At 32.1% G+C, this 16,428-nt stretch overlaps 1 protein-coding gene across 1 annotated transcript in view; it reads right to left on the bottom strand.

The window, feature by feature from the left end:
• LOC149794958 (sideroflexin-5-like) overlaps positions 1–16,428 on the bottom strand; it is a 45,479-nt gene that overhangs the window by 20,729 nt on the left and 8,322 nt on the right. Inside the window, exons 4-8 of the mRNA XM_089964620.1 lie at positions 14,105–14,159; positions 11,621–11,646; positions 8,349–8,459; positions 4,728–4,793; positions 2,647–2,737 (exon numbers count right to left, since the gene is read on the bottom strand). Of these exons, the coding sequence (XP_089820746.1) occupies positions 2,647–2,737; positions 4,728–4,793; positions 8,349–8,459; positions 11,621–11,646; positions 14,105–14,159 (349 nt within the window). The remainder of the gene's footprint in view (positions 1–2,646; positions 2,738–4,727; positions 4,794–8,348; positions 8,460–11,620; positions 11,647–14,104; positions 14,160–16,428) is intronic.

Here is a 16,428-nt window from a genome sequence, read left to right as displayed (position 1 = left end):
TTTGTGCAGAAACCATTTAAATTTTTCTCAGTTAAAATGATCCTGACATTTGACTTTCTGAAGTAAAAAGTCATAGGTTTCTTCTTTACTGCAAGTTCAACCCATAAATATAGTTTGGCCTAGGCATGTGGGGGACAGAAGTAATGTTATTGTATAGCAGCCATTTCTATTATATCAGTCAGCATCATTGACCTTTTGACCTTGAAATTGGTGGGGAACCCAAGTTATTGTGAAGAAACCATTATCTTCTTTCAGTCACAGTGACCATGACTTGTGAACTTTAGGCTATACAAAATGGATAGGGTTCTTCCTTACCCAATGTGAAAGCCAAGCATAAAATATATCTGTAGTTGGTATATAACTTTGAAGTACTGTGCAGAAACAAAATTGGTAACACATGAACAAATGAACTTTATAATACACTCTGTCTGCCTCATGGAGACTGTACAGAAACAAAAACAGGAGACGTACTATTCAGGTAAGCTTTTGAAAGTGTGTCAGGATCTCTAGTTTTTGGTAAAATGTAAACAAGTATTAGTAATTTAGTGTACTTCGACCTCATTGGTCCCCATCTTCTTACTGAGAGCTATACACTCAAAAATCTCAGAATAAAACGAGCTGAAATAATGTGTAAAAAATGCTGACTCCATCAAATAAATAACTATGACAGAAGCAAAACATGTAACAGCAATGCTTAAAATATGAGGCTACAAAAAATTAAACAACAGTCCCTCAAAGGGACTGATCCTCTAATGTCTTCCAGGAATTCAAGTTAAGACTATCATGCTTTTAAACTTCTAAGTGGTGAAACCATTCCTGAAGTTGTTCAGCAAAAACAAAATTCTCAAATTAGCCATTGTGGTGGCCATACTGGCTGTATGATCAGTACTGTTTTTATTTAGCACCAAACAGACATTATTTGAACTCTCTGGTGAAAAGCCAATGTCAATATGACCATCCATCCAAAACAAGTAGTGATACAAAAATTTCATGATGGCTGCCATGGTGGCCATATTAGATGTAAAATCTGTATACTTTATACAGGACCAATTAGACATCATTTTAAGTCCTTTGACATAATTCTCATCTCAGTATGACCATACATCCAGAAAGCTCTCATCTCAGAATGACCATACATCCAGAAAGCTCTCATCTCAGTATGACCATACATCCAGAAAGCTCTCATCTCAATATGACCATACATCCAGAAAGCTCTCATCTCAGTATGACCATACATCCAGAAAGCTCTCATCTCAGTATGACCATACATCCAGAAAGCTCTCATCTCAATATGACCATACATCCAGAAAGCTCTCATCTCAGTATGACCATACATCCAGAAAGCTCTCATCTCAGTATGACCATACATCCAGAAAGCTCTCATCTCAGTATGACCATGCATCCAGAAAGCTCTCATCTCAATATGACCATACATCCAGAAAGACTAGTGATAACAAGATTTTCAAAATGGCCACCATCACAGCCACAATGGAGTTCAGATCAGTACCATTTTCGTTTAGAACCAGCTACATATCATAAGAAGTCTTCTGGCAAAAACCCAAGCCAGTATGACTCTGTTTAGGATTGTAGAGATAATGATTTTCAAGCTGGCTGCCTTGGTGGTCATGCTAGATGTCAGATCAGCACCATTTTCAATTAGGCCCAATTACATGCAATAAGACGTCTTCTGATGATAATCCAACGTCATTAAACCCCTCCTTCAATAACCCATGCACAATGGGGTCCAGAAACACAGACCACACTATAAATGAGGGTGTGAATTACTGAGGCACCTCTGAAAAACTAAGAATGGTACGACGTCCTGCTCTGGACATCGACAATAATAAGAAAATAGAAGGCGAAATCTTTAATGGTTAAACACACGTTTTATAATCACGCTGGAAAAAATTGTTCATAAAATCTCTTTTTAATGAAGCTGTTAACTTTTCTGTATAAATTACCTTTATTTGCAAGATTGTATAATACTTCACTAATTGTGCATGTCAATGCTGGTATATTTGATTATTATTGTTCATTCATAACAAAACAAGATTAGCTTTATTTAAAACCTTGGGACAAGTAATTTATGACACAACAGCCATCAACAATAGAACTTGATCTTTTTTTAAAATTCTACCATTCTATTATTAGTGTCACAATATCATTGCATGTAATAGTGACATTTCTGCTTATCCTTGAGCAGACTCCTGAACGCCAATCCAGGAATTTTAAGTTCATGACAAACATTGAAAGTTGTGTCTCCATAATGACTGTATCTGTGAAACAAAGCTTGCACTGAATGCTTCTCTTTCTATCACATTTTCAAATTAGTAGAATAAACCACTAATTATGTTGCACATTTTACTTTTGCTACCTACTTAATATTTCTAAGTGTTCAATTGGTCAACTGAAATCAGCTGACCTGACAAACTACCATGACCACCAACTCTTATGCATGTAGTCTTCATGTTGTCTAATCATTTTTAATTATAAGCTTTTTTTGATTTGGTACAAAAGACAGTTGAAAATAATTGTTCATATTAATGACCAAATTTTCAGTGAAAAGCAATATGACAATATTGAAAAGATTGAAAATAACGAAAATTTAAGCTCTGATATTTGCACATTTTAGTTTAGTATACCAACCTACTGCAGGGAAAGGCACAAAGCGCTGAATCAGCATTCTTGTAGCTGGATTTAATTTGTTGGCTTTTTTTATTAAGACACTTAGTCCTACCTGCGGAGAGAAAATGACATATATGGAATTTGGTTTAGATCAATAGATGAGTTCTGAATGAAATACAATGTACTAGTACCAAAATTATCTCCTCTTCCCAACATTTACTGTAGCATTAGCAACATCTATCAAGCCTGCTTTGGAATTTCACTTTAAATGCAGAATAATAAAATAAACTAAAGACAAACAGCCATACATATAATTATATTGTTACAAAGGATATACAATATATCAATTTAAATTATACAATTTTTTATAGTGCATTAGCATTAAGTCCATTAGGATACAGAGTATCTAACTTATGAATCAAATAAGTTTCTTTTATGAGTCTATTCATGTCACCATGCACAATATCTATTGGCATGAAAGAAAAATCAAGTAGAGAGTGATTATTGGTGTTAAAGTGTGTTGAAACATTAGAGGAAAACTGAGGATCTCTATAATTTTTTATATGAAAGCAATGATTATTCATTCTCTTAGAAACTTGTTGTAGTGTTTGTCCAACATATTGCATGGTACATTTTTTACAGGTTATTAAATAAATCACATCAGTTGATATGCAGTTAGTGTATCGCATAGAGAAAATACCTCTTTTGTATTAGCACTACTGAAAGAAGTACTTTCTCTTATGTTTGCACATTGAGAGCACCGGTGTCTGTTACATTTAGATGACGAAAAGTGTAATTTTTTATTTTCTGTCTGTTTAGTTCTGATTAAAAAATCTTGCAAATTCTTGGGTCTTCTATAAGCGAGAACTGGTTTAATTTTGAAAAGTGATTTGACGCTAGTTTTTCGGCATTTGTGTTGATTTTTATCACAAAACTTTAAATGCAGAAAATAATCACCCCGCTTTAAGGCTTTGAGAAGATTTGTGATCTCATAGCAGCAGATTTATTCAAATGTAAAAGGTTAATTAATTGGGAATAAAGATAAATTTTCCTAATTACTTTTGAGTGTGATGAGTTTTTTCTATTCCCTTAAGGTGATTTAGTAACATACACCATATAAAGTCGCTATAAGTGACTCGTGACATTTTGTGCAGGAGGTTTGCATCACACTGATATTTTTTCAACTTAATACACCTAAATAATGTACTATATTGTCATGCTTCTGTATAAGGAAATGGTATAAATGCAAACAAATTTCTGTACTTTAACAGCCATTTCAATCTAAGGGACAAGCTAAATATGGATCATAGGTGAACTACAGCACTAGACATATTATTATTAGACAACAGGGTAAGAATTATTTAAAGGAAAAATTTTAAATATTTATCACATTATTTACAAATTATAACCTTGCTTCTGAAATATTACTGTTTAAATACAATACAAGAAACACTGCATGTGTTTCTACAAGGCAATGCAAGAAGTGCTACGTGGAGTTTTATTCTTGCCCAAAACTGCCTAGAGGTTCCGGGAATTTGTATAAGGAAATCATCTATTTACCATATTTAACTGGTGATAATCCTACCCCCATCCCACCCCCTATTTTAATCAAATTATGGCAAATATTTGCTAGGATATCTTTGTTGGATAATAAGCCCACCTGTTAATATGTGACACATTTGTAAGGCTGGTCACCAAGTCTTATAATCAGACTATCACAGAAAAGTGTAAGTATTGTAAGGAAATGAAAACAAAATGAAGAAACTATACAAGAACCTGGTTTAAAAGATATGTAAGATGGCAGATAATTAATGAACCGGAAAATTTGATAGCAACGAAAACTGACCATATGCCATTAATACCACTGCAGATATCATGCAGCTGAAAAGTAAAATCTGAAAAAAATCATAACAATGTTTATCTGTCAAAAAATGGTGAAAACATGATTTGTAAATAACAAGAACACTTTTGCAAAAAAGGCAGGTCATTGTAACCTATTGATCATGATGTTTTTCAGGAAGCTATGATTAACAGAGATCAAAGATGCTAAAAATTATATTAGACATTTTTTAACACACTCAGGTTCAAGAAAGAACACAAACCGCAATTGAGACAGCACTAGTCACAGCTCCTACATAGCCTGCTATAAACCTGCTGGTGGGAGTAGGCTGAAAAAGAGGTGAAAAGCATTTGTTACTGGCTATCACTTAGGGGAAAATGATAGATAATCAGGCTAACAGATAGACAATATCTATATATATATATATATATATATATATATATATATATATATATACAACAAAACATAATTCATGTAGATAAAACTACTGAGCAAATACATTTCTAAAAATGATTATATGTATATATGTAGAGAAAACAAATGACACACACACACGCATATATATATATATATATATATATATATATATATATATATATATATACAGTAAGATATGCACATATTATATTTGAGGTAAACACAGAAGACGCTTTTGCACATATTTATGAAGTGCATCCCATATGTATTTGCAAATTTGTGATCATGATGATCAACCAGCTGCTTGCTTCTAGTCTGCTAGACTATATATTGAGCAGATTGTATATAAAAACACTTTGCTACTGTGAATGATGTAAAATCAACACCTATTGGTTGTTGAGTATATCATGATCAATCATTATCCAATCAAATTGTGTTTTCTGAACAAATTACATGGGCAGGGCATTTTATGCAGATGAGTATGATGGCTTGTTATTTCATCTATGCAAACTGTACTGTGCAGAAACTTCTTTAAACAAGTCTATTGCTGGGCAGATTTACTACACATATCATGGGTCTCACAATAAATTCATGCCTGAAATAAATTTCCAGGTTACTGCCAAAATGAGGAGAAGCATCATGAATAGATTATTGCTATGATGTTGTTGTTGTGGGGTTTAACGCATTAGCTGGATTATTGCTATGACTCTAGGTCTTTAACTATGTAACAGAAGAAGCAAAACCAACAAGTTTAGTAAAATCAACAAATAATATATTTCTCTAAGTTAAAACGTGAAAATTTAAAAGACACAGTATTGTGAATTAAATCCCAAATAATCCTAAATGTTCTAATCAGTAGTCATGGTTAGGAATTAATAATACAAGTAAAATTTAACCTTAGATCATAGTTAATGAACAGATCCTACATCCTGTATTACACATTAATATAATGCATACATATGTATTGTACTGTGAGGTCAGATCAATGCCATTTACATTACAGACAAAATGTTTCAGTGGAAATCCCATGTCTATTCAACCACCCACCAAGAAGAAGAAGCAATAGCATGCTCTTCAGAATGGCCTCCACTGCAACCATTTTGAAAAGTTAGGTCAGCACTTTCAAGCAAGACCTAACTAACTGTCATCAGTGATTTTAACTGCTCTTTATACTTTCTTACGCAATCAAGCAGAATTATACATTTTTAGCCACATTTTTGTTTTTGGCTCAAAATACATACATAAAAATCATTCATTTCAACCAATAGGAATCATTCACTTTTCATAAACAGTTGCAAACAAGCAAACCATTGATAGACATGATTAGACATAACATATGTGACAGACATGATTAGACAAGATATCTGTGGTAGACATGATTAGAAATGAAATGTGGGATTGACATGATTGTACATGAAATGTGATAGACATTATTAGGCATAAGATCTGCAATAGGCATGATTAGACACAAAATCTACAACAGACATCATTTGACATGAAATCTGTGACATACATGATTAGACATTAAATCTGTGGTAGACAAGAGTATACATCAAATATGGGATTAACATGATGAGACATTAAATCTGTGACAGACATGATTAGATATGAATCTTTGATACACATGATTAGACATGAAATATATGACAGACATGATTAGACATAAGATCTGCAATAGGCATGATAAGACACAACCTGTGACAGACATGGTAATACATGAAATTTGTGACAGACATGATTAGGCATTAACTCTGTGACAAACAAGATTAGACAAGAAATGTGGAATATACATGATTAGACATAAAATCTGTGAAAGGCAAGATCAGACCATGAATTTGATAGACATGATTAGACATGAACTCTTTGATAGCCATGATTAGACAGGAAGTCTGTAATAGACATGATTAGACAAGATCTGCAACTGGCATGATTAGATAAGAAATCTGTGACATATGATTAGATATGAAATATGTGACAGGCATGATTAGATATGAAATCTGTGACAGGCATGATTATATATGAAATCTGTGACAGGCATGATTAGATATGAAATCTGTGGCATACATGATTAGACATTAGATCTGTCATGGACTTGATTAGACATAAGATCTGCAACAGGCATGATTATACATAAAATCTATAACAAGGCATGATTAGACATGAATTCTGACTGACACGATTATACATGATGTTATGAGTCTATGCTCTTACAAAAAGTAACAGAAAAGAGCGAAGACAACAAGCTTTGTAAAATTTAGCAAATAATTTATTTCCCAATACAAAGTGAAGAATGAGAAAAAGAACTTATGGGATTGAGAACTGAATCCTAAAATAATGCAAGAATTAATAATCAACTCCTAATAATAAAAAGTCCTGAATAAAACCCATTTCAAGTCCCCAAGAGATCCAAAATTGAAGGCGATGACGTGTATATTAAAGTCTATGGAGTGCTGATGTGTCAACAGTCCCTTGTTAAATCACAGAAATATTATTCCAGGTTTGAATTCAGTATAAATTCCACTGAATGTCTTTATCCAAGAACTTTATCAAAGCACTTTTGTATTTCCAGAGAAAATAATCACTTGAATTCAATAATTTGATTTTAATAAAATTCAGCCCAAACTGGTCACAACATAATACAACTGGAAGGTGCTAGATGTTAAAGCACGACTGGTAAAATTCTCTGCTTGACCTCAGGTCACAATTAGAATTTTCTAGAAACAACCATTACCTAATGGAAAATAAACTTCTAGAATGATCTAATGAGCCTTGTTTATTTACTACACAATAACCTGCAAAATTCACTTAGGAATCGACAAGAAAAAGACCGAAATCAACATATTTACTCTTTCTTGTTTACCTGAATAATAATCCTGATAATAAGCTCATACACACAGAGAATATTGAAGCTATTTTTGTTTAATAAATGAAATTTAAAAAGTCAATCAGGTCAAGCAGAAATGAACTCAATTTTGGTCAAGGTCAAGTCCAGCAGACAATGTTACATTACAATAACATGCAATGCAATAAAAAAAATTAAACTAGCAAACAAACAATTAAATTAAGTATACATAATAATGAAATTTGTAATGGACACAATTAGACATGAAATTTGCTATAGAAATGATCAGATGCAAAATATGTAACAAACTAGACATCTCACCTCTGTCTGCGGCGGTTCGAGTCTCGGATTCAGCCAATGTGGGTATGTAAGAAAGCTTGCCAGTAGCTTCTTGTGGGTTGGTGGTTCTTTCCGGGGTTTTCCTGGGTTCTTCCTCCACCATTAATACTGGCAGCCATGTATAGCCTATCGTGTGCTGAAAAATGGTGTTAAACCCCACAACAACAACAACAACAAACTAGACATGAAATCTGTGACATGCATGATCAGGCATGAGACTCTTTAACTCTGTCTAAGAATACAAGGTATAAACTGAATACAATTTCATGATTTATGACTTCTTGCCTTTGTGGCATTTCTGTTGGCATAGTTGACACAGGCATTGTGAGTTTGGTTCATCCATTGCCAGAAAATCATGGACTTAAAGCTGGGATTGGGTAGCAGCATTCCTACAACCTGAAAACCAGAAGAGTTAAGAGCTAGTGATTGTGCTCAATAAGAAAATATATTAATACGGTAAGATGGCAGGTGTTACCTCTAAAAGGCAAGATATTATTGCATGGCATGACACAAAAAAATTTTGTGAGTCCATGTATTGAGAATAATGATGTCCTGGAGGGTTCAAGTTATAGTTTTACATAAGAACAGACAGAATTTTACAGATACTGCTATGTATGGCCCTTTTTATACACACAAGCATTCTGCTCTACAAAAGCTGCATAATAATTTTCAAATTTTTTTATTTTTTTTATCGTCACTAGAGAATTTATAATAATATTTTAAAAAATTACTAGAGAAACTATTGTGGTGATTTCCTTTTAAAAGCATTTTGTACTTTTGTTTCATTGCCATCAATGGAGGTAACTACTATTAGTTCTAGTAATTTACCAAAGTTTGAGTTGCATCCCTTTGCATATAAAGTTGTGCTGAAAAGTCAGTGGAGCAATATATTTTTACTATGTTAGTGAATAATAAATGTTCATTACTATTATTTGTAATAAGAAATTATACTTCATACAAGAGAAGAGACACAGCCATAAGGCATGCAGGAATTTAAATCCTTCCAAGCCAAAATATGAATGGTTAATATGAAGTTCACCAAGAGGAAATCATACATTGACAGTGTCACTGATAGGTAGAGACTTTACAGCGTAAAAATGCCCTGGTAAGAAACCATCATCCTGACTTGACTAGTGATCTAGGGACAACACTGCTATGGTACTAACTAAACACATTTTCTACCAGGCTGTCATGCTTCTCAGTCAATCACTGAAAATGTCTGAACAATAGTTTTTGCTACTACAATTTACACGTCCACCATGATTAAAAATAGTCAGTTCAATAGAACTTAATAGACTTCTAATGTACAGTGTAAAATAATCTTCCCACTAAATGAAGTACACATGTCTGTTACAGCAAGCATCTCAGCTTTGATTATTTAAACTCAATTAGAAATAATAATGGCAGATTTGACAACAGGGAAGTTGTCCTAATTATCAATGGTAAACAGTTACTTGTAATACTATGCCACTTCACTTTACATCAATCCTTCCAAGTCAAAATGCTAATAATATGTAATATTACTTCTTTTTAAAAAAAACCTAAAAGAATCTATACATTATTTATGACATTTATGCTGCAAAAAGACAATATCTTCAATGCACATGGTGCTATTTGTGAAATCACATTGGAGGACTTGAATAATGGGACAGTAAAAAATTGAAATAATCCAAGTTCTGTACTCACATCTACTAAGGCTGTAGCAACATACAGTTTTAGGTGCTTGACTATATTAATGAGATACCCAAACTCTTCTTTTCATTAAAGGAACATCAAGAAAGACGTTTTTTTGTTAAAATCATTCATACATGTGCAACCTCCCTTAGGGGAGAGTGTCCCCCCTCCAGTTGAAAAACTTAATTCCATTTCTTTTACACCTTGATTCCAGTGAAGTATATTTACAGTCATACTGTCTGTGATCATTAGAGTGAACTTGTTTAAGCTGCAAAAGACAATTCAGTTGCTAATTTCAAGCAGAATAAAACAATTGATATCGCTTGATTCTGTCTGCAGGGTCAGCTGGCTTCAGTGTTTGAAGTTTCTCATAATGTATTATACTAGGTGCAAGTAAGTGTAATTCCGAAAGGAATGAAGATGTTAATTAAATAAGGATGGAGCCCAATCAGCATAAAACAATTAGCATTGCTTTGATTCTCTGTGTAGGGTATCTTCTGCTTCAGTGCTTAAAGTTGTTTAGATGAATTATAGTCTATACTATGCATGATCAAAAGTATTTCATGCATGAGTAGAGATGTTAACTGATTGGTTATGGCTGGATTACTTGAGAGTGAAAGTGGCACAACACAGGGTCCATTTGACTTTAATGTTAAAAGTCTGTCAAGATGTACAAGAGTGTGTTATCTCCCAAGGTCAAAATGCTACAATATAAATAAATTTTTTTTACATGAAATTCATTTATAGATGGTAACAGGAATTTCAGTCACAGGAATTAAGTCTAAAGGGACATGAATCTGATGCTCTTCCAGTTGAGCTTATTTTAAAATCAGTTATAGTTGTAAGAATGACACACACGTCATTTAGAAATCCCTTCCCATATAAGCATATTAACCACAACAAATATGCAATCACTAAAGTCATTGTTCATATATTATGCATCAAATGTGAATAAAGTTACATGTGCAGAGACACTATTTACCAAATTACCAATTTTATAGCCTAACAAAATCTCCCATTTCTGGTAGCAGATCATTTTTCAGATCTGGTGAAAATAATGTTCCCATGACAGAAAGCACAAAAAAGTTTTCATGCAAACAGTCAAAAACTATTCAAGTAATAATTAATTTCCATGCAAAATCAAATTCTTAATTGTACAGTATAATAATAATATTAATAATAATAATAATAATAATAATAATAATAATAATAAATATAATAATAATAATAATAATAATAATAATAATGATTTATTATGTAAACTCCCTGTAAAGAGTGACACATGCAGAATGCAACCTGCAACCATGATATTCAGACAAAGTATGCATTTGACACTACTATTAGTGTAATTCAAAATGCCTCAGATGAATCAGGTCTCCATTTTCATCTATAACACTAGCATGCATGTGATGACCATGTTTCAGAAGTATATGTCCTTATCAAAGAGTGGTGACAGTGATGATATAAAGACAACAGCATCCACAAATTAGGCTTAAAGTTACAAAGTTTGTTTTGGTATAATGTATGAGCTTCATATGAAGAATCTTAACAACTGCTGATCCAGACAGTCCCAATCTTGACCAGACAGTCCCAATCTTAAGTGTTCTATCAGGCAGACAGCAAACTTGTTGGTGGACTCAGCAGAGTTGTAATAACACTGTTATGCTGACATGATGATTACAACACTGTGTTGGGATACAAAGTAATGAAATACCTGTAAAAATGTGTGTCACTGACACTGCTGGATTAGGTCTTGTACCAATAATCATTATCACATATCAATATCATTATTGCAGTAATACCTAATAACAGTAATATTTTCCTATATGATGCAATACTACTCAATATATTTTGAAATGTGGTAAATAAATAATTATACTTACTGGAACAGTTCCAAAAGGAACAAAGCCTGAAGAAAAAAATACATCAAACATTTAATTCTACTCAACTTGTGCATCTAAATTAGTTCTAATTAATCCATAACATACAATCATGTGACGACAAATATAATTAGTTCTAATCAATCCATAACATACAATCGTGTGACGACAAATATAATTAGTTCTAATCAATCCATAACATACAATCTTGTGACGACAAATATAAATTAGTTCTAATCAATCCTTATGAGATCGATTGTAACTTTAAATAATATATGGTACATAACCAAAGTCCACTTTACAGAGCTGAAATCTACCAAGTACAAAAATAAACTTGACAAAAATCATGCTGGCTCCAAAACCCATGGAAAGCCCTAAAAAGATCCAGCATTCTGTCAACAACAAAAATCACAATGCTTTGAGCAAAATTGTTCTTTGTATGGATGCAGAGATTTATTTTGATAGCTAAACTGGCAGAAAAATTCAACTCTTATTTTTTCCACCACGGCACAAGATCTAGCACACTTCCAGAGGACTGGGAACTTTGCCACAAATTATTATAGAAGTAAGAAAGTTTGAGAACATAGTTTTTCTCTTTTTCAGATTCTGATGTAATGAAATATCTTATGAAGCCAGTAATACAACTGAATTAGAAATGATATCAGCTCATTTTATAAACAAGGATATGGAAATTACTACATCACCAATAAATCACATCATATACTTACTTCTTATTATAGGTCAGGTCCCGGATGACCCAAACCTCTACCCATGTATTGCCATTACATTAAAGCAGCAAGAAAGCTGAGGCAGAAAATTATCAACCAATGTCCATATTAAATATTATTTCATATTTGCTGCCAAGTTTTGCTTTTCTGGCAGAGGAGTGAAATAATTTCACCTAAACATTACAGTGCAGGATCGACCCTGACATCAATGAAATTTTAAATATTACTTGTACCTTTAAACTTCAATAAAATATATATATATATATATATATATATATATATATATATATATATATATATATATATATATATATATATATATATTACATTATACTATTGTTTGGATTTTGCTCTGAACTTTATACATATGCAGAGAGTTTTATATATTTCTATTTTCTGCCTACCATTTGTTATGTGATCATTAAGGACCACAATGGAAATAAGTGAATAAATATGTTGTGTCATCCATAGCATATATTATATGACAATGCATTTGAATCTGAATTTGTACTGTACTGTTTTATAATCTATGTTTAATAAATCTTTTCGTACAAAATAAAAGTCATGTTTAAGTAAAGATATAACATTCACTACAAGAAATTTTTGTTTATGACAATCAGTAATCATCAATAAGTTTCCTCTCTGTTTTAACAATATATAATTAGCATGACATAATCAATTAGCATGGCATAATCAATTAGCATGGCATAAACAATTAGCATGGCATAAACAATTAGCATCCATATACAGAAAAAAAACAGGTTGCACATGCATAACTTGTTGGCTGCCTATATATATACACAATTTTGTATGGTAAAAGATTGGTTTAAACTAAGGAAATCAGAAAATCTGGTTTATCAAAATGAATATTCTTACAATTTAAAGATTCTGAATGATTTATCATAAATGATTTTCTCTTTTTAACAATATGTTGAATATATTTGATTTTAATAATGGATGTTTGTATCCAGATTCTATATTTATTTATTCAGCACTGTAGATAAGAAGTATCTGCTTATTTTGTACAAGAAAATTGATAAAAGTGCATAGAGAAATTCTGCAAAGAAATTTTAATATATCTGAACTTTTGATCCAATCTTATACATCCCTAGTAAAGGCAGACAAAATACATCTCTTAGTCATGTTCCATCAATAAATACAACAACACATAAAAATATATGATGTTGGTTCAAAAGAGCCGGACTCTATCTAATATGAAGTAGACAAGACAAAACCCATATAAGACACATATAGGTCTATGAAACAATGTTCACATCAAATTGTATCAGAATAGGTTGAATGGTTCTTGAGTTATGCTGATGAAAAGCAACAGCCCTAAGAAAGCTGTTAAGTTAATTGCCAAGGACCAAAACTCTGTCCGAATTGTAGCAGATGAGACCCATAAGGCACATCTTGATCTTAGAAATAGCATTCATGCCAAAAAATGTCAGAGTATGTGAATGGCTCCTGAGCTATGAAGGTTACAAGTGCTTGCTGTAGTGGAAATTAAAAATTGATGGAAGAAAGGCATTAACTCCATCAAAACTGCACCTGACAAAAACGGATCTTTTCCAAGGACATCTACATATAACATGCAATTTTCAGATGCCATCCAATTCTGCACAAGGGTTACAGAGCTATGGTTGTTACAAGAAAGTGAAGGAATGGACAAATTAGGTGCTTACTACAAAGCTCTTGCATCTTGATGATGCAGATCCCTAATAATACCTCTTTTACACATGGTTATTTTGAAACTGACCTGACATCCTGAAAGGCATGAAAACTTTCTCCCCTGTATCTGGATGGATAATAGCCTGAGGAAAAAATAAAAAATGAATATTTCAGTTCAAAAATTTTAACCATATTAAATTATTTCTGCTTATTCAATTACACTGTAAATGTATTTAAAATGACTAAAATTATATAAAACTTAGACATTCTTTCATTTTCAAATCTTTTAAAAGCTACTGAATACTGCATGACATTGGGAGTCTTGTATATCCATCTGACAAAACGAATTATTTTTTCCCATACAAATGCAGTAAACTTTTTATTATATGCTCATTTTTCTTATTTTACCTAAGGCTTCATTATATAAACAAAATACACTACAAGAAACAAAGTAACTGAATGTATACTGTATTCCAAACTAAATACACAAGCTCAGATTCATCATTACACAACAACATTATTAACGTGCACATAACTCCGCCCATATAAATTTGAACTTAATCACGTGCAAGACATAACTTTTGAAAGAAAATGGCATTTTGGTCTACTTAAAATTGAAATCAAGATTCATATTTTGAATGAATGCGCGTTGCAACAACTTTTCCATTTGATCGGAATGAATAGATTTTGGTATTTTTGTCAATTCTTTGAAATTTCATGGACTGGATTCATCTGTGTAAATTCTACATGAAATACTATGGACTGAAATGGTGAAGGAGAAGCATGTTGACATCTGACATCTGCAAGTGCGTTTCTGTTCTGTCATTAAATATTTGAAATCATAATGTGGGAAAAATATGAAGTCTTTCAAATGCAATTATCAAAAAGACGCTATGGAATTTAATGTTTAGTTCATTTTGATTGCAGTAAGGAGGATGTAATTGCACTTGAAATATAGTCAAAATTGCAGTTCAATTTTGAAATGTGTAATTAAGCTTGAGAACCCATGACATGGTTCATGTAATTCCAATCTGCAGAACTAAGAAAGTACATTTTGAGGAAATTCAGGATGTAAAACGTTAAGTATTTGTTTTGCCATTCTTATTACCAGCTAAATAAGACAGTTTATGCCTTTTCACTTGCATGTTATTTGTAGGTACCCAGCAATTTTATGAAATCTGCCATCTTCTGCCTAAATCCGAAACACTGTATCAAAAAATGAATGTGGAATGTAGCAAAGCAGCTGGTATGTGGCAGTCCACAAAACATCTGCTTTATTTCATTCAGAAACAAATGTAATCAACCAAAATGTAAACCACTTACTATGTGAGTGTACATTATTTGTTTACAAAATGTGCTGGCCATCTACATCCATTGTTTGTTTACAACAGAAAGTAGATCCTTTATATGTGCAATATGAAGTTGCATGTGAGTTCAGTATCATAAAATACTGAACGATTCTGACAATGCAAAGTTAACAGAGATATAAAAGAGCATATAATAATGATATATTTTCCTCAACACCCTAACTACTTACAAATTATATATCTTCCATTAATTATGTAAATAAAAAGCACCTTAGTAGCAATCTTTGTTTGAGTTACATTGCCAGAATGTAATGTTTTTGCCACTTGTATGCATGTCCCAATCCCACATTAAAAACAAACAAAATAAAATTAAGTAAAAATATAAATGTTAGAAGCTTTGACAAAGTCAGTCTTTTGTTTTATTACATAAGTTTTCTGCTGTACATATGGTTGAACATAACTATACTGAAAAAATGAAATATTTCCTGTATAAAACTACACTTTAATACAGTAACTAAAATAAATCACAAATAAAGATTAATGCATTAACAAATATGCCTCTTGGAACATATGCTGTATGACATGTCTAGTGTTGATATGTACTTCTAGTCCTTCAGATCGAATCAAAGTCTCACTGAGTCATATAAAATTTAGGGTTTTTTTTACATTTTAAAATGTACATTCTTTTACTGAACCCCTTCATGATTCATAGGTGACAGCATTAAGAGACTTGTACTGTATATATATATATATATATATATATATATATATATATATATATATATATATATATGGGGATGATTTGATAAGTGTAGGCTCTCATTAAGTAGTACTTATTTCTTTATAGTCTATTGGCACAAGAAAACCTGTAATTGAAGAAAAAAAGTATTTTAATCTGTATATTTCACTCCAATTACTGACGTTTTGATTCATCCTGTTATCAGTGATATGTTTCATTATTCAGTCTGTTATGAGTGACATGTTTCATTATTCTGTCTGCTATCAGTGACATGTTTCATTATTCAGTATGTTATCAGTGATATGTTCCATTATTCAGTCTGTTATCAGTGATGTTTCATCATTCAGTCTGTTATTAGAGATATGT

This window comes from Sinohyriopsis cumingii, chromosome 7, assembly GCF_028554795.1.
Source record: "Sinohyriopsis cumingii isolate HCF-2022 chromosome 7, ASM2855479v2, whole genome shotgun sequence".
Classification (NCBI taxonomy): Eukaryota; Metazoa; Mollusca; class Bivalvia; order Unionida; family Unionidae; genus Sinohyriopsis; species Sinohyriopsis cumingii.
The sequence above is the reverse complement of the archived record's forward strand: the minus strand, read 5'-3'. Positions and strand labels throughout refer to the sequence as shown.